This window comes from Homalodisca vitripennis, chromosome 2 (assembly GCF_021130785.1).
Source record: "Homalodisca vitripennis isolate AUS2020 chromosome 2, UT_GWSS_2.1, whole genome shotgun sequence".
Lineage (NCBI taxonomy): Eukaryota > Metazoa > Arthropoda > Insecta > Hemiptera > Cicadellidae > Homalodisca > Homalodisca vitripennis.
Window position 1 is genome coordinate 207,072,021 of NC_060208.1, and position 25,458 is coordinate 207,097,478.

At 31.5% G+C, this 25,458-nt stretch overlaps 1 protein-coding gene across 1 annotated transcript; it reads right to left on the bottom strand.

Annotated features, from left to right (window-relative positions):
* Positions 1-394: 394 nt before the first annotated feature.
* Positions 395-23,918, bottom strand: LOC124355324 (V-type proton ATPase subunit C). Its single transcript, XM_046806422.1, has 10 exons — positions 23,783-23,918; positions 19,042-19,180; positions 15,019-15,172; positions 13,771-13,957; positions 12,639-12,737; positions 8,444-8,605; positions 7,890-7,983; positions 5,239-5,336; positions 3,757-3,895; positions 395-2,170 (listed from the first exon to the last, which is right to left on the bottom strand). The coding sequence occupies exons 2-10, from the start codon at positions 19,171-19,173 to the stop codon at positions 2,069-2,071; spliced, it is 1,167 nt and encodes a 388-aa protein (XP_046662378.1). The 5' UTR covers positions 19,174-19,180; positions 23,783-23,918; the 3' UTR covers positions 395-2,068.
* Between the last annotated feature and the right edge of the window lie 1,540 nt (positions 23,919-25,458).

A 25,458-nucleotide genomic window follows, 5' to 3' on the forward strand; every position in this document is an offset into this window, starting at 1 on the left:
CAAGACCCTGGAGACTTGTGGTGTATACCCACTTAAATATTTAGATAAACCAATGTCACTTTCAAAGTGGCTCATCTTTAGTTAGCCATTGGGACAAATGCATCAATGTTGGAGAAAATTCTCAAAAGTATGATGTTTTATTTTTCTGTGATACAGAGTTATTTCTTGGAACTGCTAGTCACTTTAATTATTGAAATATCCTTGTACATAACAGTGTTGTTTTCCTCAGTATATGTGACTGAAAACCCCAAATAAAATATTATAAAAGGCAATATCTTGCGTGAAATAAAAATTTGTAGTGGAGAAACTGCCTAAAAATTAACGAATTTTCTGCCATTTCAAGAGTTAAACACAAACCTGTGAATTATGGGGATGTAACAAAGAAATTCAAGCATCAAAACTAAATAAATTGTACAATTTATTGATCCATTTCACAAAAAAAAAAAACAATGACTCAAATCTGGAATGTTATGTACACATATACAAGCTGCGAAAAATGTAACCATCCTAGATACGACACAATTTCACACCAAAATTTAATATAAACCAGTTGAACATACCAGTGTTCAAAAAGAACATTAAACAATCCACAGTCCACTTAATCATAATGGTAAAAATATACTGATAGTGGATTATCATTTGACAAGAAAATTATTTCTACGTTATATTATGCAAAATTCATTAACATTGACAAGAAGAGTTGCCCGAGAGCTCAACAACGAACACAATTTCTGAAAAACTCCAGTACAATTGCAAACACGTACACAAATGTCCGGATATTTTACAAGATAAATATGTTTTATTTTTCATCAACATCTTAATATATCTCTCACATCAAACAGTAACATACCATAATATTTTAAGACTTAAAAGCCTTCACAATAAATTAGCTCCTTTTAATCAGAATTATTTTGGATTTAAAGTAGGTTATTATACAACAGCAACAAACCTTGACAATGGTAGGTAACATGAAGTGTGCGATGAACAAAAGCAAAAAATAGTGAGTTAAATCCATAAATAATTACTATAACTGTAATTCACACAGTAATAAATTCAAACCTGTGTTCATGAACAGAAACAAACCGTACCAATTTGTTTAATACATTTTCAAAACTGTATTATATTATTTGTGCTTTAACAATCCAAAACAACTCGCGTTATATACTTAAACGATTATAAGTAACTTCATTACATTTTCGGCAAAACTACTTGTTTCAATGTAATTCAAACCTAACCCAAGAGTGTTTATTTACAATATTTATCCACAATGATAACACTAACTTTTTTATAATCAGCAAAGTAATAATTAAGAATAAATGCTACAAAATTGCTAATTTCCTTTAATAATATACTTCTTTAATAACACCATTTACAATTTGTTCAAAGGATTTAATTTTTATAACATAATATTAAAAAACAACAAGGTTTGAATTTTGTCAAAAATAAATAAAACTAAAAATGGAAGTTGGTTGACACCATGATGAGGATTAAAATAATAAATAAAAATGATCACACGACTTTTCAAATATCCTCTGCAACATCTTGAACAAATTCGCTATGCTGCTAAAGCTACACATAGAAATACTGGATTTGAATATCATAGTTATTACACTAATCTACATAATATACAGATAACTGATTTTGCTCAATTAATACCTATAACTCTGATAAATACTTTGCCTTTGCTCTTTTCATACCGTCTCACTATTCCGTTATAAATTTACATGTAAATAGAAATAAAATTACATTTCATTTAAATTATTAACATTGTTTATTTTCAACAATATATACCGCCAATATATAACTCAATAAAATCGATTACGTTACATCCATAAGGTAAAATATACAAGAATATATTTATTTATTATAGTGGAAGATGTTTTTCAGTAATTTCTCCACAGTGAAATCCACCAAAATATTGGCACAAAAAATTAATAATAGGGGAAATTGCAGGAATGTAAATAGAGACTGAAATAATACACAAATGTACATGTTGAGTGAGGGTAGCCAGATGCTATAGCCTATCACCGCTCCCAATCTAACTACATACGGACAGACAGTTGCTAGTCTACACTCCGGCTTTCGTGTCAATCATATCAATGTTGATCTTGTAGTACACATACGGGTAGTAGTCCGCCTGACCGAAACCCAAGCCAGGAATGTCCACACTCTGCAGGCAAATAAATACTCATTACAAAAACAACCACACACTTGGCACAAACTCTGTCATTTCTAGACTATTTTTAAATATTTATTTTGTATATTTTAAAATAATATGAAACACTCAATTCTTTAATATAAAAATGTTTTATATTTTCTACTAATTTTAAACACATTTTCTACTAATTTTAAACACATTTTTTACATTTGATATACTAAATTTCAATATCGCTGACTTCTAAATATTAAAGTAATAAATTATATACATTTTTATTATTAATGTTTGTATTAGCTTCAATAATTTGGTCAGTATCATGTCCACTGCAATCTTGTATTTCCTAAATAAAGACTTTGTTTTCTTTGACATAATATTTAAAAATGAAATTATGGTTTATAGTAACAAAAATAAGAAATAAAAATTCTTGAATAATATATTGCTAAATATCTTGTAAACACAGCATCTACTGTTCCATATCTCGTTACACTTATATTTATCATTTGACATTAAATTTTATTTATTTTTTAAAAAGTCAATTTTTGGTATTGACGTTTCTTCAGCAAAATTTGTATTAAAATCTGTTTTTATGTCATTTATTTTTGAGGTAAATGTAAGGAAGGCCCACTGTAATTGAGTAAAGTTTATAATTATAATCAACAGAAAGACTAATTTTCTTTCAGGATTAAATTACAGTACGGCTTTGTTAGCTAAAAAAAAATCTCATCACTTTATTTTTAATCCTTTTTAAATCTTGTCAACGTACATATTTGTAAGTCTAATACATATATGATTGGTTATTGAAGTTCACTATGACACTATGGTTTATTCATTACTTAAAATATATTATCACCATATAATTTAAGATGTAAATAACTTTTTCAAACTCATTTAACAAGCAAACATAATTGGTTAGGTATAGTCGTCCAAGAATTTGAGCGGTCAAGATAAAGATCATCACAAACAAGTCTGGACATAACACTAAGTCTAGTGGAACACCTCTTGTGATAGGAAATGCTAATTTTACTTTAGCTTTCAATCCACTTACCACCTCTCCTTTTCTTCAATCAATAACCTAACTATTTGTGTCCAGTTAATTTAGTAACAAATAACCTTAAGTTGGCCGTCCTTCGAATACCCAATTTGTACAACTTAAACAGGATTTTAAAAGGAAATTCTGCAGGTAATTACCTAGTCTGTCAGTGGTAATTTTTCTTTTTTTAAATGTAAGAATTTTCAACGCTACCAATGTTGAGGTAAAAAAGGAGATGGAGGATTTAAGAGGTACGAGAGTTTACCTCAACAACACTTGCAAAACAAACCTTTTCAGTTATGTTCTGCTGATAAAGTATGCTTTCAATTACCAAGCATTATCAGCAGCATATTGAGATTTATTGTGACGCTATTTTTGTAATCTGTTACATGTCTGAATAAAGAAATTTTGAATTTGAAAAATAAATCCTGAAATGTTTCACAAATTATTCAGCACCTTTTCTGTTAGTTCTTTCCAATCGAAGTAAAGCATCAGTGGTAGTAAACTTCCTGTAAATTGAAAAATGTTTAACTTTTAGATTATTATAAGCTCGTCAAGTTGTACTAACATCGTGCGCTGCCTGACTGCCTTGCTGAGCGCTCGAGTCCAAGTGTCCGTACAGTTGGTGTAACACGTCCCGCAGTTTCTTCGTGTTCTTCTTGTTGGGGTGGAGCAGCATCGCTTGGAAGTTAACAGGGAGTCCGTATCTGTTGGCAAACACCAATTATTTCTGGTACTTAAAGCGACATTCAAACATTAACCTAAATTAGAAAATTAGACATTTCAAGCCTGAAAAGAGTCTGTCATAATTTTTATGAAGACCTTAACTCTTTGAGTAGTGACGTTCCAAACATATAACTAACTCCAAGTTAGTTTTTTAAAATGTTTTAAATCACTTTTTTAATTATATTGACACTATTGTCTGGTGACGGTTCTAAAATGATAACTTTTTACAAGAAAATGTCTTTGAATCACTTAAAAAATCATATTTAGGTAGTAGACCATAGGAAAATAGAAGAGCCATCCATACAAAGATTATAGTTTTATTTTTTAATAAAAATAGACATTGACTTTGTACAGGTCTACATCATATAAAAAACATAAGACATGAAACTACTGACTGCGGTTGCAGTGAAAGCAGAACACATTCTAGTGTTTGGTGTCAGCTAGCTGACCTCATCCTAGTGCTACGCTTTATTCACAAAACATGCTTCTGACACCTAGTGGATATGATTTGTACTACAGTATAACGAATTTTTTTCTAACAGTTTGTTAAATCCATGTGTAAAAATAAAAAGTAGATATTGTTCACGAACATTAATTATTTCTTAACATAGTATTATCTTAGACTTGTACACTTTGTCCAACATTGCTCCTCATCTCAGTAGTCAGGTTGGTCCAACTCCATAAAATAGTCACTGGTTTCAGTATTTTACCTTAATTTGAATAAAATCTCGATCCATCGAGCCACTTTGGCATATCAGGGACCACAACAATCTGAGCGACCCAAATCTGGACAGTAGGAGGTGGTCACAACAACTCCAGGTAAACGAGCTGGTACGTTGGAATGATGGAAAAGAACCTTTTTGTGGGTCAATTGTGGACATTTGTCTTGTACCTCAATTCTCAATTCGCCTGATGATGATTCATAATAGGCACCAGTAACCATTGTACCCTTTTCCAAGTAGTCAACAAAGATCAGTCTTGGCAATCCCAAATAAACAGTTTCAATAATCTTCCCAGCTGAAGGAACAGTCTTTACCTTTGGTATCAATTTAATATACTACTTGTTTCAATGCTTTTTTTAAGCTTTAGGACGATAAACATATTCTTATATATAATGAATTGTACTTTTAAAATGAACCACCTCGCAATTTTATTGCAAGGGAGTAAAATGGTTTATCTAATAAAATTAGTTCCAATGTGATACAGCTCTTAATATTGTAAATGAGGTTAAGAAAATAGCGAGGGATGGTAAACACAAATTTAGTTACTACGCATAACTTTATTCAATCACTGCACGCACGAAATACACCTGCGGTGTACCTACCTCAGAACTGATTCCACAAAGACACGCAGAGCTTTTATGTGGATCCAGGCACAGAAACATTCACTAAAATTGACTTTCAGCCACCTTACCAGAGGGCCCTGAAAACAACAAACTTTTATGTTTCCACAAGAGACATACCCTTAAAATCATTATTTTCTTGATGGAAGAACTATGCAATAGTTATTCAAGAGTTTGGTTTCATACAGACTTTTTCCTCTTTATGAATATTTACTTACTGATAATGCCCCAGTAACATAAACAGGCCAACGTTTGAACTACGTCAGTGAGTCACTAACACTGTTGACATTGTTGATACTTGGTACGGTGATGTCAATAAGACATAAATATTTGTTCATTTCTTTTAAAAACGTCTTTAAATATGCAATTAATGCTCAACAAACTGAAAATTAGGATTTAATAATCAGGTGACAATGACTCGTACCTGAAATGAATGTCATATTTGTTATGAGGTTGACAAAATTATAACAACCACACATTCATTGTCTGCTACAGAACCTATGACGTACACTGATGTTTCTATAATGTTTTTCTTCATTTTAATGAAAACCCCCAATATTTCAACACCAAAGAATTTGGGAAAATCATTTTTAACACCCATAAATACCCCAAAATGGAACTTTGGGGGAGGGGTGAGGTAGAGGTAATTTTTGAAAGATTTTCAAGTACAAGACCTACCTCATTTTAAAGATCTGTATTCACTGATTATTTTGAAAAAAGTTTTCATTTATTTCGCTTCTTGTATACAGTTTGAGCCAAAATGTGATACAGTCATGCAGTTTCATACTTTTTTTATTGTTACCTTGTTAAAAATTTTAGCAAATCCACATTTTCATCCAAGGTTACCAAAGAAGTACTCTTTCTAAAAATATATTACAATTGTCAATTTTTAATACAATTCCATTTTTTTAATTGTTCAAAATTTAGGATATTTCAAACTTGGAAAACCTATAAAATTCAAATAGCAATGTATGCCTTTGAGCACACCTATCAATAGCTATCTTAAAAGCTAAAATGTGTTGTATTTAAAATTTGGTTTCATCTTGGATAGTTGAGGAATAGTGCCAAAAATACTAATTTTAAATATTTTGTTGCATTTGCATTTAGCACGTACCATTTTATTTCCAAATTCTTTCAGCTCGAAATATAGGGGTTTTTTTTAAAACAAGGAAAGTAGTTTTCTCAGTTCAGCTGCTATACATTGTGTACAAGTGGTCTGCTCACCTTGTATATTTGATGAAAATGTTCTTTTTTACATAAAGCTTGGTATAAAATAATTGTCAGAATATTAATGAATTAATATTCTATAAACAATTTAAGTATATTTGCTAAAATCAATGTTTGTATTTTTAGCTCAATTTAACACTTCCCACGCCATAGACAGATATATTTGAATGATAAATTTTGAACTAAATGCCAAATACGATTATTTCCGAAAATATACAATGTGTCTCTTAGAGAATTTTTTAGTTCATAAAGGGCTTTCAAAACGGCAATTGCACACTTCATGCTTATCGCGGTTGAAAGTATTTTAAGACGATCTACATTCCGCGGCAGGGGGAGGGAGGCACTTTGTCTACCTGCTCATCTGCCTTATGTGCCCTACAGAGCCATAACCAAATATATCCGTTGGCACCAGTGTGTCTACTGTATCTTGTCAATTTTCTTCATTGTGTGATCGTTATGTGATTACGTTAAATTTTTTATCCTGTTTTATAGTGGTGACAAAGCGCATTTTATTTTAAGAGTAGAATTTGATTTTGTGATTAAATGGAAAATCTAATAAGATGATAGAGCATGTAATAATTAGTAGTTTGTATAATTTTGAGTTTTTATTGAATTGTAGTTTGAATTTGAATTTAGATCGTATTAACAATTTTGTAAATAATTATTTTAAGGTTTCTAAAAATAAATATGCTAATTTTATATAAAATTCCGTGTTTTATATTTTTGTGTTTACCTCTTACAGCACTGTTACAATAAAAATTAGCTTTGAACGTAAAAAATATATTTTATAATTTTCTTGGTGTTAAAGGAAAATTATAGATTCAATAACAGCATGCAAAGGGTTAAAATATTCAATAAAATCAACCACTGAAACTGGAAAATCTAAGATATAAAAGGAGTGGTCCCAAATTGAATTTTTACCTCATATTAATATCATTAATAGTGATATAAGGCAATGACCTTGTATATTTCAATACACAATTCTACTATAACTGAACATCCCTTGTTATCATGTAAACATAAGTGATTTTTTGGTTGATCATTATTAATGAGTTATAATGCAACCGTTACAATAAAATCGTCAAGGCTCAGATTAATACATCAGATGACCAAGGACTGTGCGCAGTACTGCGTCCATATGGCTACAATAGGCTACAAATAATATACTAGCTAGTTTAAGATATAAATTACCAATAACTCGTGCATGAGCAAGATACAGATACAACAGCAATCACAGTTTTACTCTGATTCTGAGAAAGAATCTTATCAACACTAGATTCGAAAAAATACTCAGCCAGGAAATAGTTTAAACTTTACCTGATCTGATCTAAAACACTTGAATTTCCATAAGTTCATAACAATCAATAATTCTTGTATACAACTATCATTAAAGAAATTTGACTCACAAACTGCTTCTTCTTGTCGGTGACTAGTTTTGTGATTTCATTCTTTCCAGCTGCCAGTTCCTCCTCATTGTAGGTGAACTCTCGTACAACAAACCTGAGCACATATGGCCAAACTTTTGCATTTGTTATGAGAAAATAAATTCCTTAGCATAAAGTGATTTTGCACATCTTTCAATTTGAAACAAACACAAAGAGAACTAAATAATCCTGTAAACCTACTTTTATAACGGTCTAACAATTATATTTTCAAAATATTTTTTCTGCATTTTAGTCTCGTTTTGTTAGTACAAAATTCATAAAAAAGCAAAATTTTTGGAAGAAAAATATTTTTCTGATATAAACATTTTAAAACGATCAAATAAAAAATGTAAGAGGTGGTCTATAAAAAAGAGTGTATCTCAAAGAGCACAGTTTACAATAATAAACACACATTTCTTTAGCATCAATCCTTTTTTTTATATTCAGCCTTTGTAAGAGTGAAATATTATATCAATTTGTTGCTTTCAACATATGTGACAAAAAACTACTTATTATATTTCATAGACGTTATTTACTTCTTCTCCCGGGCATGCAGTTTGAACTCGTCCACCACTTTCTTGAAGAGCGTGACCGTGAAGAGTCCGTAGTCGTTGTCCTGGCTGACCAGCTGACTTGATCGGGGCACAATCATATCTGTCAGCTTCTCATACACCTGGTTCCAGTCGTTGAAGTTGGACCTGATCAAGAATCAAGAAATCTTTATTGTCTTTAAGCACTTACGTCACTTTTTCCTATAACTATATGGCCTAATCCTATCACACCTTTAAAATACCATAAAACAAGTGTAATGATTAGAAATATACAAAATAAGTACAAGTAAATTTTATATATACATAGTAAATGTGAATAACGCCACAATTTGCTCATTAAAAGAAAATAAAAGTGAATATGGTGTTAGCAGCATCTCATTAAATATATATAACGTATCTAAAACATTATATACAATATAAATTAAATAGTATATGAATTTAACAACAGTAAATAAATAACAGGAGATATAACTATTAACAAATTCATTATTATTATAAAGTTAAAGTGCTAATATCACAAGTTAAGTAGTTATTTAAAGAATAAAATGTGTTATCAATAAGCCACTTACTTACAACATTTCGAAATCAACTAATAGACACATGCCATGCTTCTTCAGGAAGTTTATTAAAAAGTTTAATCCTCATATAGATAAAAGTCCCTTTAGTTTTCTCCAATCGAACATTCATCTGTTCAAGCATATATTTGTTTCTAATACAGTAGGAGTGTATTTCTTGTTTACTAATAAAACTGTCTAATTTTTCTTTGATACTAAGTAAAATACAATAAATTACACAGGGATGGAAAGGTCATAATTCTATAATTAATTCATAATTTTTTTTAATTTGGACACAAGAAACTCTTTTGATCAAGAATCATTTGTGTAATCAATGTTATATTATATTGGTATCTTGTAATTACTATACTGAAAATTCACAAAACCAATCATTTAAACTTTTTTATTATGTAAGGACTTTCAACAGGAAGGCTATCTTCACCCAACATTTGACAAAAGTGAGTACAAAAAGCAAATTTTGTTTAAATATTTAAAACCCAATTATTATTGGCTATTATTATTATTATTATTACATAATATTATTCGTTCTGTGTGGTTTGGTTTGTAAAATAAAGAAAGATAGTTTGTTATTTTAAATTGTACTATACTTAAGTTTGAACATTTATTTTATCTTTGTAAAAGTAATATAGAATTTTGTATTGGTCCTTCGTCTTCATTTAAAGTCTTCTGCGTTCACTTGATTTACATAAACCCTGAAGTATTGATCAGGAAGAAACTAAGAACGATAAATGATACTTGAGATAATATACATGGGCTATCAAAACCTGTTATAACCTAACAAGTTTTACTCTAACGGGTTTATCCTCCTAAGGCCTGGCGTACTTTTAAAAGGACATTAATTTGTACTTAAGTAAAAACCCAAGTTCAATGTACACCTTTAAGTCATTAAGGACCCAATGTCCTGCAAGAAGGACAACATTTTGTACTCAAGTAAAACCCAGGGAAATTTTGAACTTTGGAATAAGTTTTTTTAAATAATTTCTTATTCAATAACCTACTTAGACACTATAAAAAACAAAATGTTTGATATCAAACAGTATATTTGATATATTTATACAATTTTGTATAGTCCTTTTAAAAAGTACACCGGGTTTTCATTGGGTAAAATACAGGGTAGTTGAAATCAAGAGACATTTATTTTTTTAAACTTACCTTTATTTCATTTTAGTTTAATCAAACAGTTAAAAAATTCAATTTAGTTAAAAAAGGCTTAATATTTTTTTAAATTAAAATATGGTTCCTGTTTCTTTGTGCTATTAAAAATAATGGACCTTACACTTGTACACGTCTCTGATGTTTTCTTTAAACACATAGTTACACTAGTTGTTTATAAGTTAAAAAGGGGCTTAACATTGTTGAAAGTTAAAAAAAACAGTTCCTTTGTGCTACTAAACATAAATGGACCTTACATTTGGTACACATTACCGATGTTTTTCTTTGAACATTTGGAGTTTTTGCATCTCTGCTGTACTCCTGGCGTAATTTCAGGTAAGTGGTTCCCATGTGTCCTAAATCTCACACTTGGAAGTTCCTTGGTATTTCTTCCAGGTGTAACCTCTTCATCTGTGAGGTACTCTGAATCTTCACTGTCACTAAGAATAGAGTTTGATTTAATTAAAATACTCTCCGTAATCCATCTTGTACTTTCTTAGTTGTGCCACTTTTTTTAATGGTATGTTTGACTTGATCTTGTCTTCTCGGTAGCAAAAGCCAGGAATTGGATATGGCTAAATCAAACAGGTGCATTATTGTTCTAGTGGTCCACTTCCTTGTCCGTTGTCTGGAAGAACAATATGATAGCATACGGTCTGACATATCAACACCTTCCCATATGTGTATTGTACGCCTTTATCACTTGAGGCTGAGGCACTGTAATGTACTTTTTTTCTGTCTTTGACCACCTACGAACCATCCAATAGATCTATTACTGGTTGGTTTTGGGTGTCCCTCACCAAATCAGTATCTTAGTCATCATCCTCCGAAACATCCATGTCAGAGTCATCAAGCTGGTTGATGGTGTTCATAATTTCTGCATTGTTTACTGGAACAATTAAATTATGTTATCCATGGCTGTAAAACAGTTTTTTGTAACTTTAAATAAGAGCGAAAACTTCATAGGCCTACATTTTCATCCTTTTTTGAAATTAAATTAACTAAATAAATGTGTAAAACAAGTAAATTTATTAAAAATTGTCCATTTTCCTAAAAAGTGTCAACAATTACAGGAAACACATCTATATGAAATGTGTAGTCACTTAAGCCTGGTGTCCTTATATTAGGGACAATCCACTTTTGAGATAAAAAGAGTTTAAAACCCAATGTACTTTTATAAGGACACATCTTTTTAATGATAAAAACCAGTCTTTTTCCAGTAGATTTTCAATGGGTTTCAATTTTTATATACTAGCTATATATATTATACTGCAAGTTTTCTAATGAGAAAATATTAACAATCAATATTTTTTAATACTTACAATGATGTTGAAAATAAAGCCTCCGCTTCCTTGGTGAAGCCATCTTTCTGGAGGTTATGTTTATGGCTAAACTAGCCAGCTAACTAAACACACATGTGATGACTGACAACCTAAAAAAACAACAAGTCAGCAGAGTTGCCAACATCTAACATACAAATATTTCCTTCTTGGTAAAAAAAAATTCCCTAAAACTCTGTCCTTCTAAACGGGACATTAGGTTTTAACTTGAAAAATGTGGAAAAATCCCTGGGTCTTACCGAAGTAGAAATATTTGTACTTTTAAAAGAACATCAGGTTTTTGCTTAAAACATTTTAATTTTTCCCTTGGGTCTTAGGAGGTTATAGGCTATCAGAAAATTATAACATTTTAACCAACACAATAGTATAAATAGTTTAGTAATCTATAAAATGATCTACTTACTTAAGAAAAACGACATGGTATAAACGTATGGTAATATTTAAAATCAATTACAGAAAACTTTTAAAAAGCATACAAAAACTGTCACTTACAAAACGAACAACAAATTATCACAAATATTAGGAAATCCCAAGGACAAAAACAAATTTATTTATGAAATTAAATGCAACGATTGTGATAAATTTTACATTGGCCAAACAAAAAGGAACATCAAGACACGATTCAAAGAACACTTTGCACATATAAAATATGTAAGAAATGAAAAATCTGCTATTACAAATCACTGTATTGAATCTGGACACACCATCTCTAATAAAAATGTACAATATTATTGAAAGAAGTTACTAAAACAATACACTTAAATGCTTGGGAAACATTTTACATTAACACAAATCAAGAAAAACTTATCAATAATGAAGACGGACCTATTCAAAATTCATCTCATTTTATAAGGAAATTAAAATGTAATTCTGTTTAAATATTTTATAGTGGCTAATCATATTTCCATACCTTTTACCATATTATGTTATTATCTATTATTTAGAAATATGTAAACATTTGTTCATTTGTGAGGTGCCTGATGATGGAATTGCGATGATGGATTCCAAAAGGCCTTGCGCAGTAATAAAATTAAAATTGGAAAATGTTTTATTCATTTACCAGTGACACTAAATGGTATAAATAATTTATAATCTATTAAATGATCCACTTACTTGGGAACAACCACTAACAGAGTGGTCAAGTACTCGGAATCCAGGATGAAGTGCTCCTTCTTCACTAAGTCAGCAAGGTTCCGGGTTAGCAAGCTTCCCCTGAAATACAGAAAAATATTACAATTACAATACAGTTAACTGAAAGAAATTTTTATAAAATTTTGGATTGGTAAAAAATCAGCATCAAACTGGGTGGAAAGAAAATTGATGAGGAAAGTCCTTTCAGTCCACCAGTTTTGGAATAAACGAGTTGGAAGGTAGAAATAACACCAACTTGGATAGCATAGAGAAAACTAAAAGCAGAGAAAGTGAATTATCTCCACTTTAAGCTAGAATCAACCAATTCAAGAGTCACTCTGGAATTATATTTCAGCAGTATTTCAATATTTTGTATTCACTATACAAAAAATTCCATATAAATTCGTTAAGGGATTTTCTCTTGTTTACCCGATCAAGAATATATATACAGATATATAAGTAATGTTCCACTCGCCGGTTCCAGCTGACAAACATTAATAGAATTTTCTGCATTATATACTTGATGGAAGTCATCAGGTTTTAATATGAGTCATTTTTATTTCTTCCATTTAATTTGGAAGAATTACTTCTACCATTAGTAAAAGAGGAAATCCATTCAAAAATTATGAATTGCAAAACATATTTTTCTACATAATACTTTTATAATTTATTAGTTTTTGGTATTTACAAAAACCTTTGATATTTACCAAACTAATGTGAACATATTAAGATTCACTAGTTTTTTCTTGGGATATGCTAAAAATACCACTAAAACTCTTTATCATTTTAGGGCTCAAATCAAATAAAAAAAACCATTTATTCAGAAAGTACAAAAGTAGTACACATGAATGTCGTCAGGAATACTAAAACGAATACTAGTAATGAAAAAATTCTTATTACCGCTGATAACTAACTCATCTCAGCTTGTAAACTTTCAGATGAGTGATCTGGAAGTAGTTTTCTGGGAGTCATGATTGACAAAGAAATATTCCTGATAATTTTTCACAGTTGTGATTATTATTGTCACGCTTTTGTGAAATCTATAGTACCTAATAGGGTACCCTATAGAAATAAGTAGGGTAAAACGATTCAATGCAATTACAAACAAACTTACGTTTGTTTCTTCTCCATATTCTGGAGATTGCTCTTGAGGTTATTATAGGCGGTGGATTTGGTCTTCAGGTCAGCGTCAATCTGTCCGACCTGCTTGCTGATGATGTCAGCGATGTTGCGCAGCGACTGCTTGATCGGATACTTGGCCATGTCCCACTGGAACCGCATGATGTAGCTCGGCAAGTCAGCTACACCAAAAAAGTTTCAAATGATTCATTCTTTTCTGCAATTTTTAAATTATATTAGATAAGTTTAAAACAATGTTTAGAAGAACATAATTTTTTTAAATTCTTCATGCCAAAAATCTAAAATAACACAAAGCAAAATTTTGGTTTCTACAAGAATTTTTATGATTAGAACCAACAACGTTATTTATGAAATAATAAACACTACGATATTCATTGATCCAATTTTTGATATCACAAACCATTAAAGAAAAGATTAGCAAAGGCTTCGCCCAACTTATGGAGGTATACCCAAAAAACACATGACCGATGAGGAATTGGGTGGTCAGAAAGTTGACCTCACCGAACCCACACGGACAGATCTCGGATAAAACGACGCTTCCAAGCCACTCTCAACTTGTTGTCCCCTTTTCTGGCAGTGCCAGATAGAGACTTCCTTATGTCCCTTATGTCCACCATGAATATTAGATCAATAGGTACAGTCTACTGCGGGGAATGACTGTTGGATTGCTGGAGTTCCATAAGTGTCAGTTGCTAACCTAGACATAAGGGCAGGACAATCCTGCCCGCTTTAACTGGAGAGGCTTGTACAGAGCTCGAGATATGAAATTTTTCACTGAAAGTAATAAAGTTATTATGTAGAGTTGGTTGATTTCTAAAAAGCCAGTCAAAAACATGGCACTCAAGTGGTCAGGGATTTTTATCTGATCGACAATATTCTAAGCTTCAGCATCTTTGCCAGACAACTCAATCTCCAATTTGTGATCCATCTGCATTTGTTGTGACATTAACTACTGCTAAAATATTTCAATGTTAAAATATTTTATATTTCAATTGTTCCAAAGCAAAGAATAGTAAGATATTATACAATGCACTTAAGATTGATGGTTTCAACGGGTAAACACTTTTCAATGCCTTATGCCAAAACTTGTATTTTACATTACAAAAACTGTTACAATTATTTAATGTAATCCGCATATGTCAAAGCAAAATCCAAACCAACCAAACAATAAGAACAAAAAACTTTATCTGTTTATCTACTAATGAGTATGTAGTAAATGTACCGTTGTTGGCAGTGAGATTCTCGTGGAGCTTGTCTCTGTTGTCCTCCAAAACCTCGCCCAGATAGTTGGCGACCTTGTGGGTCACAGTGTCAACAAAGTTGTCCAACTTTCCGAGATCGTCAGACAGTCCTACTAGTTGGTCAAGTGTACCGACCTACAAACAAACAATAGGCTACCTACATCCAACCAAGTGATTCTTATTGTTATATACATGAAGTATAATATTTTTTAAAGCATTTTTCTGAATAACTGAAGTACCTAGAATTTATTACTTATTTAAACCTAACTAACAGGTCTATTAACATTGAAAAACAATAAATTAAGGTGAAAAGTTCATGCTACAACACAGAGGGTGTTCATAATAATAAAATTAACAAAAAAGTTTATATGGTCAAATAACTAAAAAAACCTGTATAATTGTAAAAAATGCATAGTATACCAACTATTCAGTCATTTTAATAAAAATTCCAATAGTACCTTTTTTAAAGAAATCCGCCTGATTAAGAAACAAACAAATGATACCTCTCAACTGGGACATGTTTGATGCTCCCAGCTTGTGCAAGCACATCTTTAAAGTAGCCGTGCTCGCTTATGCGTAGAAGGATTTTATTGGAAAAAGTAGTGTTTGAAAAAATTTCAAAATAGTTGGTATCTTGTAAAATTTGTATAACCTATTTCAAACAGCTGATGCGTTTCAAAACATAAAATCTTAGTTATTCCCGGCTTGTGCAAGCATACCTAAAGTGATCGTGCTCGCTTATGAGTTGTCGGATTTGTTTAAAAAAGGTACAGTTGGAATTGGTATAAAAATGACTAAATAGTTAGTATACTATGCATTTTTTATAACTACAGTGGAGTCCCGCTAATCCGAACACGTGTAATCTGAACGTCGGTTAATCCGAACAGGTCCAGGAGGAATTATTTATAACGATAATCAACAGTTATAGGAACTAATTACTTAAAAAATGAAAATGGGTGCATCATTTCGTACATAAACAAAGAAAACTTTAATTAAATAGACATACAGTATTTTATTAAGACAAATTGTGTACGGTACAGTACATAAATAATGAAGTTAAATACAGTACCAAATTGAAACTTATAGGTTAAGTATGAGTTAAATTACTGTATTAAGAAGTGAAATCAAACAAAAATTGGACGTACAGTACTGATATTATTATTGAATACAATATTAATTGTTAAAAGACATAAATTCAGTTATTGTCTTCTGTCGCATTGAAGAGAGTCTATTGGATGACGCGTAGTTTCGCCATCGTGTCATAAACATGATATCGGCAGGTGTAGCAGTAGCCCGTTGCTCCAAGTATCGTAGTGCAAGGTTAAGCGCTGCTGCACCGTCTGCGTAAATGTGCTTAGTGATCGCAAACACGTTTATTTGTCAAGAAATAAAATGCAAAAGTCAGAAAACATGTTTTAATAAACAATGTTGATAATTCTATAACAAAATAGACCCATTCTCAAGTTTAAAAACCGTATTTTTCTATAATTCTGGCTAATCCGAACAATCACATAATCCGAATAGGGCTCGGTCCCAATTAGGTCGGATTAACGGGACTCTACTGTATATTAGGGTTTTTTGTTATTTGACGTTAAAATTTTTAAACAGACGCCATTTTGAAACAGTTAAAAGGATTTTGTTAATATTTTATTTTCAAAAAGATTTACCAAAGGTTAATACAATTCTCAAGTTTCATAACTTTATCTTAACTGGTTCAAAAGATATTGGTTTTTTTTATATACAAAAAGATAGACAGAAAACTAAAGGTTTTAGGACATACCTTCATATGAACTTTTTTGCTCATTTTTATGAGTAGAAGAAAATCCCAAAGTATTGCAACTCTTTTGCTGAACACCCTGTATATCTGTATGTTACTATTAACAGTTTAAATAAAAAAAGACTTCATAATCAATTCTTAAACTAATTGAACCCTAACACTTCAAAAAAAAGCATTTTACTAATTTCCACAATAGTTAATTAGTCAGATTTTCCTAAACATTAACTTATTTTTAATATATTCTTTTATTATAAAACTATGGGAAAAGTTTAAGAGGGGGTTTTGGGATTGAAATAAAAAGTGTTAACCTTTACATAGGAGATATAAACTAAATTGTGCTTCTTATTAATTAGTAACTTCAAAGCTACCTTTAAACTCGAGATTAGTGGAAACCTAAAGACTAGTGCATCTGTGCTGTTTATTTGTACTACTTATTTTTGGTGCTGATTAACAGGTACATGTTAATTTTTTACATAAAACTTTCTGTTATTACTTTATGTTACGAGTTTGGCTGTTCACAGGTATTTTATTGTTCTTTTTCTTTCAATGTACATGCTTGTTTTAACTTAAGAGTTTTGACACTACTAGAAGAAAAGTACTGACAAGTTCTCGAAATATAGTAAGTAGTTTAGTTCCTTTAATATATAATTCAAAATATAGAAAATGTATTAATCGAACATAGATTAGTCGATTCCGATCGACATGATTGCATGTCATTGCATCAGATCATTTGGTTGGTAACAGATTGATCACAGCCTGGACTTGGCACAGAGCAACTTTCACTTATTTTTGCTACTTAAAGGAGTGTCTTGGTGGTAAATGTTTCAATGCTGATGATGAGGTGAAAGAAGCAGTTAAACTTTTATAACCTATAACGATGGCAAATTTTCTAAATCCTCTTATCTCCATCGTCAATAACAAACTTTAAACAAAGAAGCAGTTAAAGTTAATTATCCTCACAGGCGGCAGGCTTCTACAACATCGGCATTCAAAAGCTCATAGAACTTTATGACAGGAATGAAATAAAACAAGTTTCTTTTTTAACCTGTTGTTATTTATATTTTATATAAAATCGGACCTTACTTTCCGGAAGATCCTCGCACATATGTAAAAAATTTAATATATACAACTTTTGCAGTTTTAGCTGTTTTGTAAAAGCAAAACAAATTATCTAAACTGATATTTTTTACACTAAAACTACAAAATATGTATTAATCTTTAAAAAAAAGAAATTAAAAATATTGTTTCACAACATAATTGTTATAGCCTCACTAGAATAGAAAAAAAACGATTTCACAGTATTTTTGGCATACCATAAGTGGTACAATTCTATAGTTTTCCTCAAAGGTTGGAAATTTTAATTTTTTTATCTCTGTTTCAAATTAAAGCATAAATCAAAAATTCAATATTACACAACCATTTTTTGCAACTACAGATATTTTTCTTGTCAGATTGACTATACTATAAAGTATGAAACATTAAAAGTAATAGAAGGGGACATGTTTAAATAACTATGAATCATACATAAATTATTAAAGTAATTATTTTTAGTTTTTTGTCCAGCAAATGCGTAAAATATTGAAAAAATACAAACAATTTAAGACATTTGACCAATGTGAAATGGGTTTTTATACAATCTAATGGAGTCTCCAAGTACCCACAGTAAAATAATGGCACTCATTCCGAAGATAGTTTATGTCCGAGTTAAGGAAATACAAACAAATACCATCCAAAGATAGATTCAGATTCCTTTATTTGTCATTACACATTACAGAATGCAGGATAAGTCTCAACAACAATAAATTAATAAGTTACAACAATTAATAACAGTTTATTAACAGTTAACAATTAATTAAGAAAGTTTATTCATAATACTCTTGAACACTGTACAGACATTCATCCAATAAAATAAGCTTAATACTATTCTTAATTTTATTTACAGGCAGCACCTTAAGATGTTGTGGTAAACTATTGTACATTTTAATCCCTTGGTAGACAAAACTATTTTGAGTGAGAGTATAACAACACCTCTTTGTCACCAAATGTTGCCTGTATCTTGTGTTGTGTTCATGTACTGAGGTGTAATCGTCAAGAGTAGACAAATCGTTTCTTATATACATTAAAACAGACAATACATAAATAGATGGCAGGGAAAAGAATTCTTGATTTTATGAAGAGAGGTTTACAATGTAATTAGTGTATACAATAATTAAAATGATTGGTTTACCTTCAGGTCAGGGATATGAAACTTGTAATTGGAGGAGAGGCTGTTCTGTTTACTGGTAACATTGTTCAGCGTCTCCCATGTCTGCTGGCAAGTCTTGTCTCCAGGGGCCGAGATTAGCCAGTACTCAGTCATTGTTAATCTGAAACATCATTACGTCAAGTGCTAAACATCAGTAGCTAACAATCATCAACATATAATTCTTCCTCTTTATTTGGAAACTACTGGGAAAGGTAGGGTCCAGTTATGAAGTCTTTCTATTTTTTTATGTCAGGTTACCACTAGAGGCAAAACAGTTTTATGATGTAAAATCAGTTTTATGATGTAAAATCAGTTTTACGATAGATAGTGCTTTCTTATATCATTTAGTTATGTCTAATTTTAATTTTCTTACAAAATGTTTTACTTTACATTAGCTTTCTATATATTTTACGTAGTTATCATTTGACACATGTACAGTTCGTGGACTTTAGCTGTGCGCGTGACCTGGAGTGTGTGGTGATGGGCGGGAGGGGTGGCGGGGTAGCATTATGCGCTGCGTCCCGAAAACATTTCCTTTGACTCATGGTTAAAACCCTCCTTTCAGGAATCGTATTGGCCCAAATAACTCATCGCACTCGCCACAATCAGTCTGTTGTTAAAAAAACAGAATACCATTCTGCGATGATATCCTTTTATCCTGAACTCTACATACTTGTGCAGCTATATAAACCAAGGCATGTCCGGTACGCCTTGGACGAAACTGTTCAACTACAGGGTCATGACATCTTACGACTTCCGCCCTACCACCCAGACCTCAATCCCATTGAGTTAATTTGGGCCGAAGTCAACATCATGTGGTTATGAGAAATACATCTTTCACTATGTATCAAGCTAAAGCTCTATGCGAAGACAAAATATCAAGTATGGTAGATATCAAAGATGCAGCCGCAGAACCCCAGATTGACAATATTATAGAATCCCTTATTATATCAGTTGGTTCGGATACAGACAGCAGTGACAGTGACCCAGAAGAGGAGGACAACTTGAGTGGAATTGAAGGACTCCAATGAAAAAACAATCATTGTAAGTAACATTTGTTATTAGAAAATTATATTCTAGCTTTTAAATTAATTAAATATTATTGAAGTAATTGTAAATTAAATAATAAGAGAATACCAAATAATAACAATAATAGGACTTATCCTTGTTTTTTAGTTGTTATATTGTTGTTTAACGTGTTTTTGAAAATAACGTATGTGTGAATAATAATCGGCAAATCGAAATCGTGAGTTTAAAGTCGTTAAGAGATTCTTGCGCCTTCATCTCAGCGGCTAGCACGTAAATGCAACCCGCCACACATACCCAGCAGGGATCACTTCTGGCTGGTTTATACCTACCAGTTGAACCCACCACTGGGCACAGCAAAAACCGATGTGCCACTTCAATCTGGGCAACCTTATGGATGTCCAGTAGCGGCACATCACTAACCGCAAATGTTGAGATTCTGGGGTTCATGGGCAATTCGATAGGTTTAGTCTACTGTGGAAGATGACTGTTGGAGTTGGTGGGGTTTGTTCCCTTACCTCAGAGGTTCTTGTTAACCTCAACAAGGGTGTGCCACCCCCCTGCCTACTTTGACTGGAGAGGCTGGTTCAGAGCTGGCCTCCCCTTCTTCCGGGACGACTTTGAGATGTAGTGCCCTAATTCTTCCTCATGGATCTCGATAGGAGGCGGCACCTACTCCCTAACCTTACCCATCCTGAATATCCTGTCACTCCGGAAGCAGCGCAAAGGTTCTTACAGGACTAAGTGCAATTTATAAGCTTCTTGTCCTAAGAGAACAAAAAAAAAAAAAAAACCCGCCACACAGATAGCGTTCCTTTTTTGAAAGGGTAGTATTAGGGCTGCACGAGCACAGCTAAATTCCTCCAACTGTACACAAGCACATGCACACACACTTTTATGTTATATTTATCTACAATCTTTACATATTTGAATCTATAAATTACGTTATACATTTCTGCAATCTTTCCTTAACAGAAAGAAAACATAAAAATAATACACTGTTCAATATATCTAATGATTCTCATCACTTGGAATTTTATAAAAAGAAAACCTCATACATGGGGAAAAAGTTTCTAAATCATTTACCGATTGAGTTGAAAACTCGCTACAACATTAATAATTTCAAAACTAAACTTAAAGAGTATCTACTAAATAAATCTCTATATTCATTCCAAGAATTTTTTGAAAGGGATAATTGATTGGTTTAGCTCAACATATCTTATATGTATGTGTCTGTGTATATGTATTTATATATGTCTGTGTATATGTATGTATGTGTCTGTGTATATGTATATGACAACTATTTATTACAATAATATTTTGTAAGTTGATATTAGTGCATTTGTTTGTGAATAAAGAATTTCTGAATCTGAATATATGTATCAGCTCAGTTGACTTTGCACTGTAACAACTTTCACTCTTATTCATGATGATAACATTTAGTCATCCAAAGTTCATGCAGGGCCCTCTCATTCAAGCATCAAAGTCCTTAATTCCAACCATTCCTAAAATAATTTAAAAAATAACACTGATAGTTAAATTATGAAGTAAATTAAATTTGTTGAAAATCTCTATAATCAACTTGATTTAGTCGTTAAACCTATGTGTTTATGAGTAAAATATTTTACAGTAATATTTGGGCTAAATAAAATCATTAATACATTTTTTGTATTGAGCTAATTTAATATAGACTAGTACATGTTACGTATTACCTTTAAAAAAAATGTCTTTTTAATTTGAAATTAGGCCTGCAATAGTAATAGCAAATTACCAAAGGTTCTAAAATTGAATGAGATCTCTAATTGAGAAATGCCTTAAGAACCCCAATTCAGGTTAAGTGAGCAAACATCCATCCTCAACATTAATAGTCAGCTTTTATATGGTTATTTCACAATCTGTTTATGAATAGTCCCAATGTTTAACTATTTAAGTTAGCTCTCTTATCAGCTGTTGAATCTGTTGTAGTAAAGCTTAAATCTAATACAGAAACTCAGGAGAAGAGTACTTACTTCAGCTGTAAAACTAGCCTTCTTCTTTCTATTTTTGGGATTAGAGGATTTAGATCAAAATGCAAGATCACAATGATTCTAAGGTGATATGAGAAAACAGAAGCAGAATTGTCTTCAAACCTAAGAGGACTTTAGGTATTGTTATGGTAATTGCTACTTTTTTAATGATAAGATTCTTATCTAATGCCACCTTGTTTGGAACAAGGATTGGAGTTATACAAATTTAGCAATTATTGAGGGTGTACAAACAAACTACATGGGTGATTGTTTCCGTAACTGGTTGCAATAGACTGGACTGGACCTAGTACAGACCCTTAAGTTACTCCCCATTTATATGTCTTTGTCCAGACTTGAAATGTAGGGTTGACCTCTTTCTGGTATGTTTTAACTCAACGATACGAGATCTTTCAGACAGATAGCTGTTAAACCTGTTGTAAGTAATACCAAGTACTTAGTGTAGGTAACCTTAAGATGTTCACGGCTGAGGCAGTCTAAACCCTTACTGTAATCAAAGAATATGGTAGTAGTGGTATGAGCTTCCTCTAATTGGTCACTAATAAAATCTACGTGTTTACACAACATAACCTTGGTAGAAGGGTTGATTCAAAGAGTTTTGCTCCAGTTCAACTTCCTTTTAGTGCAGCATCTGGAATCTGAAATTGTAGCAGACTCGACTCCTGGAATTTGAAGTCATGTTCGTTTCACTGAAGGTATCCAAAAAAATTCAACAACGAAGAAGCTCAAAACGAACTATTTACATTGTTTCAAAATCAGAAACAAAAAGACTAAAAAATTAAATTTAATCTAGCTGAAGAGATATTCTAATTGTCTCATCAGGTGCATTATGATGTTCCTGTAGTCTAGGTGTCCCTGATTTCGAAACAATTTAAAGAGTTCGTTTTGAGCTTGTTTATCACAGACTTTTTTTGGATCCCTTCAGAGGAACATGACTCCAAATTCCTGGAGTCAAGTCTGCAACAGCGTCAGATTTTCAGATGTTGCACTAATAGGAAAGTGAACTGCAGCTTAAGTCAACATACGCACTTCCAGGCTTATTAATTATTATGGTGATTATTGCCTGTCTAGATTTCATATTGTTGGGTAGTGTGAATTTTACTTGATATTAATTACACAGTTTATGTAAAAAGATCTGTTTCAGACAGCTTAAATGATAATCTTATATTTAACACGTCTAAAATATAAAAATTTTCTAATTTGTATCCTAGGATGAGTCCAAAACAAAACAAAAACCTATTTATGATTTTATTTGGGGCAAATATTACCATCTTATATTTTACTAATATACGCATGGTCCTAAAAACTAAATCAGACTTATTCTTCGGTTTATAAATTAATTTAATTTACTTCTTAGTTTTATTATCTTATTTACATATTAAATTTATTGGCAAATAGAAACTTCAAAATTAGGCCTGAGAGGATGTTGACAATAGGGCTGGTTAGTTTTATGCTTACATAATTCTGTCAATATTGACAACTTATTTTAGCTTATGGAATTTTGTATTGTTGGGATATACATGTTATGAAGAAAAATTGTAATGATAACTTTTACACACTCTTTTATTCATTTAAATCAAATTTGGGTTTGGCTCTGAAGTAGGTTAAGATTCATTCAATTTTCTGAAATTAATGAATTCTTACCATAACCAATAAAAATATCAATTACTTACGTATGATGTGTGGAATATGAAGGAGAAGTCTTGAATACTACTAAAAATTCTTTAGACTTGCAAAATGAAAAATAATGATCAAATTTTAATAAACTCCACTGGCACAAGACCTTGCCATCACTTTTCACGTGATTTGAAGAGCTGTCTGGCGTTGATGAGCCAAACTAATCAGCTGACTCCCATTTAGGCTTGAGGTAGTATAAAATAAGCCAATTCAATTTAAAGTAGGTTGGTATGTATAGTTATTGTTATTATAATGAAAAATATTGAATGGAGTATCTGATGAGCTTCAATTTCAAATAACATGAAATCTGACAACAGGCAGGATAGCACAATAAATTTGGTGTGGTAAACGAAGAAATAGACAAACGCCTATTGTTTACTTATATCAATTATTTATTGTTCTTGATCTCATGGTCATATTGTCCAATTTTATATGGCAGCGCTTCTAAGATTTATGATATTATTTTTAACTGACTAAGTTCTTAGTTAATTAATTATTTTTCAGCACTGTTAATCTAATCGGAGTTGCCTGACTTCAGTAGAGAATTAACTTAGCGACCCATCCGCTTGGTTTATGTATGAAACTCAAATTTATTTTTTATTTATATCTTCTATTCACAATGCATAAGGTTATCTTTGTTTCACTTCATGTTCACCGATGAGGATTGTTGATCATTTAGACTTCTTTAGTTCCTTTTTCTCGAGTTCGTTTTTGTTTTCTGTAACTCTTAAATATAATTAACTGTTATTTTATGTCTGGTATATTTAAAAACGCTGATAAAATGTGAATTTAAATAGATAGATTGGAGAATTCAACTATTAAAATCATGCGACGTATTTGTCTTATCATCAATTCATTATCATTTCCTGGATGAAATTGGGCATGCAAATGTAATAGGCTTTACTTAATTTATTTATTTGTTCATTCATTTCAAAAGTAAGCCATCACAATTAAAATGAAAAAAACAATACATTCCTATTCATAACTCCAACATAATTAGTATAGAATCCTTAATAAGTACACTAACACATGAGCCACAAAGACTATGATAAAGAGTTATCACAGTAGGTGGGTTAAGAACCAAGGAACCGAGTGGATCAAAGCAGAAACTCGTATCAAATGCTCACAAGGACATAAATATGAAAAAAACCATTACAATTACCTAACTTAAATAGGTTGACAAATACAATAGATAACATGACATCGTTCATAAATAGAACGTTGTTAAAAAAGAATTACAATAAAACTACGGAATAATCAATGATAATAAGACTAAAATAAATAATAACATAGCATTCATTTAATAGTAACATAAAGGCTATACAACAATCAGAAACATATCAGTAGGTAGTATCTCAAACTGGTGTGACACAGTTTAGAGATTGTTTTCTGATTGTTCCGACAGTGCTGCAGAAAAGTTCCACCTCCTTGCAGACACTGTTACCCAGGAGCAGGATTCTTAACAAAGGGCTGTAGAAAGCGTATGTCCTAGCGTGGTAACGTCTCCAGAACAGTTCTTCTAATTAGATATATTATATTAGATACATGGGCCTGAGAGTCTTCTTCGGTCAAAAAGCATCTACTTCCATTAATAGTAATCTAAATCCGGGTTAAGATATTTCTGGTGCCGTAGTAGCGATTGGTTTGATGGCTCCATCTAGATTATATCTAG

Excerpts from the sequence above, each read along its gene's own strand:
- LOC124355324 (XM_046806422.1), bottom strand. The coding sequence starts at position 19,173 with ATGACTGAGTACTGGCTAATCTCGGCCCCTGGAGACAAGACTTGCCAG. Across the intron at positions 7,984-8,443 it reads CTGCATGCCCGGGAGAAGAA|GTTTGTTGTACGAGAGTTCA; the intron begins GTAAATAACGTC and ends ATATGTGCTCAG. Across the intron at positions 3,896-5,238 it reads TTTGTGGAATCAGTTCTGAG|ATACGGACTCCCTGTTAACT; the intron begins GTAGGTACACCG and ends GTTTGCCAACAG.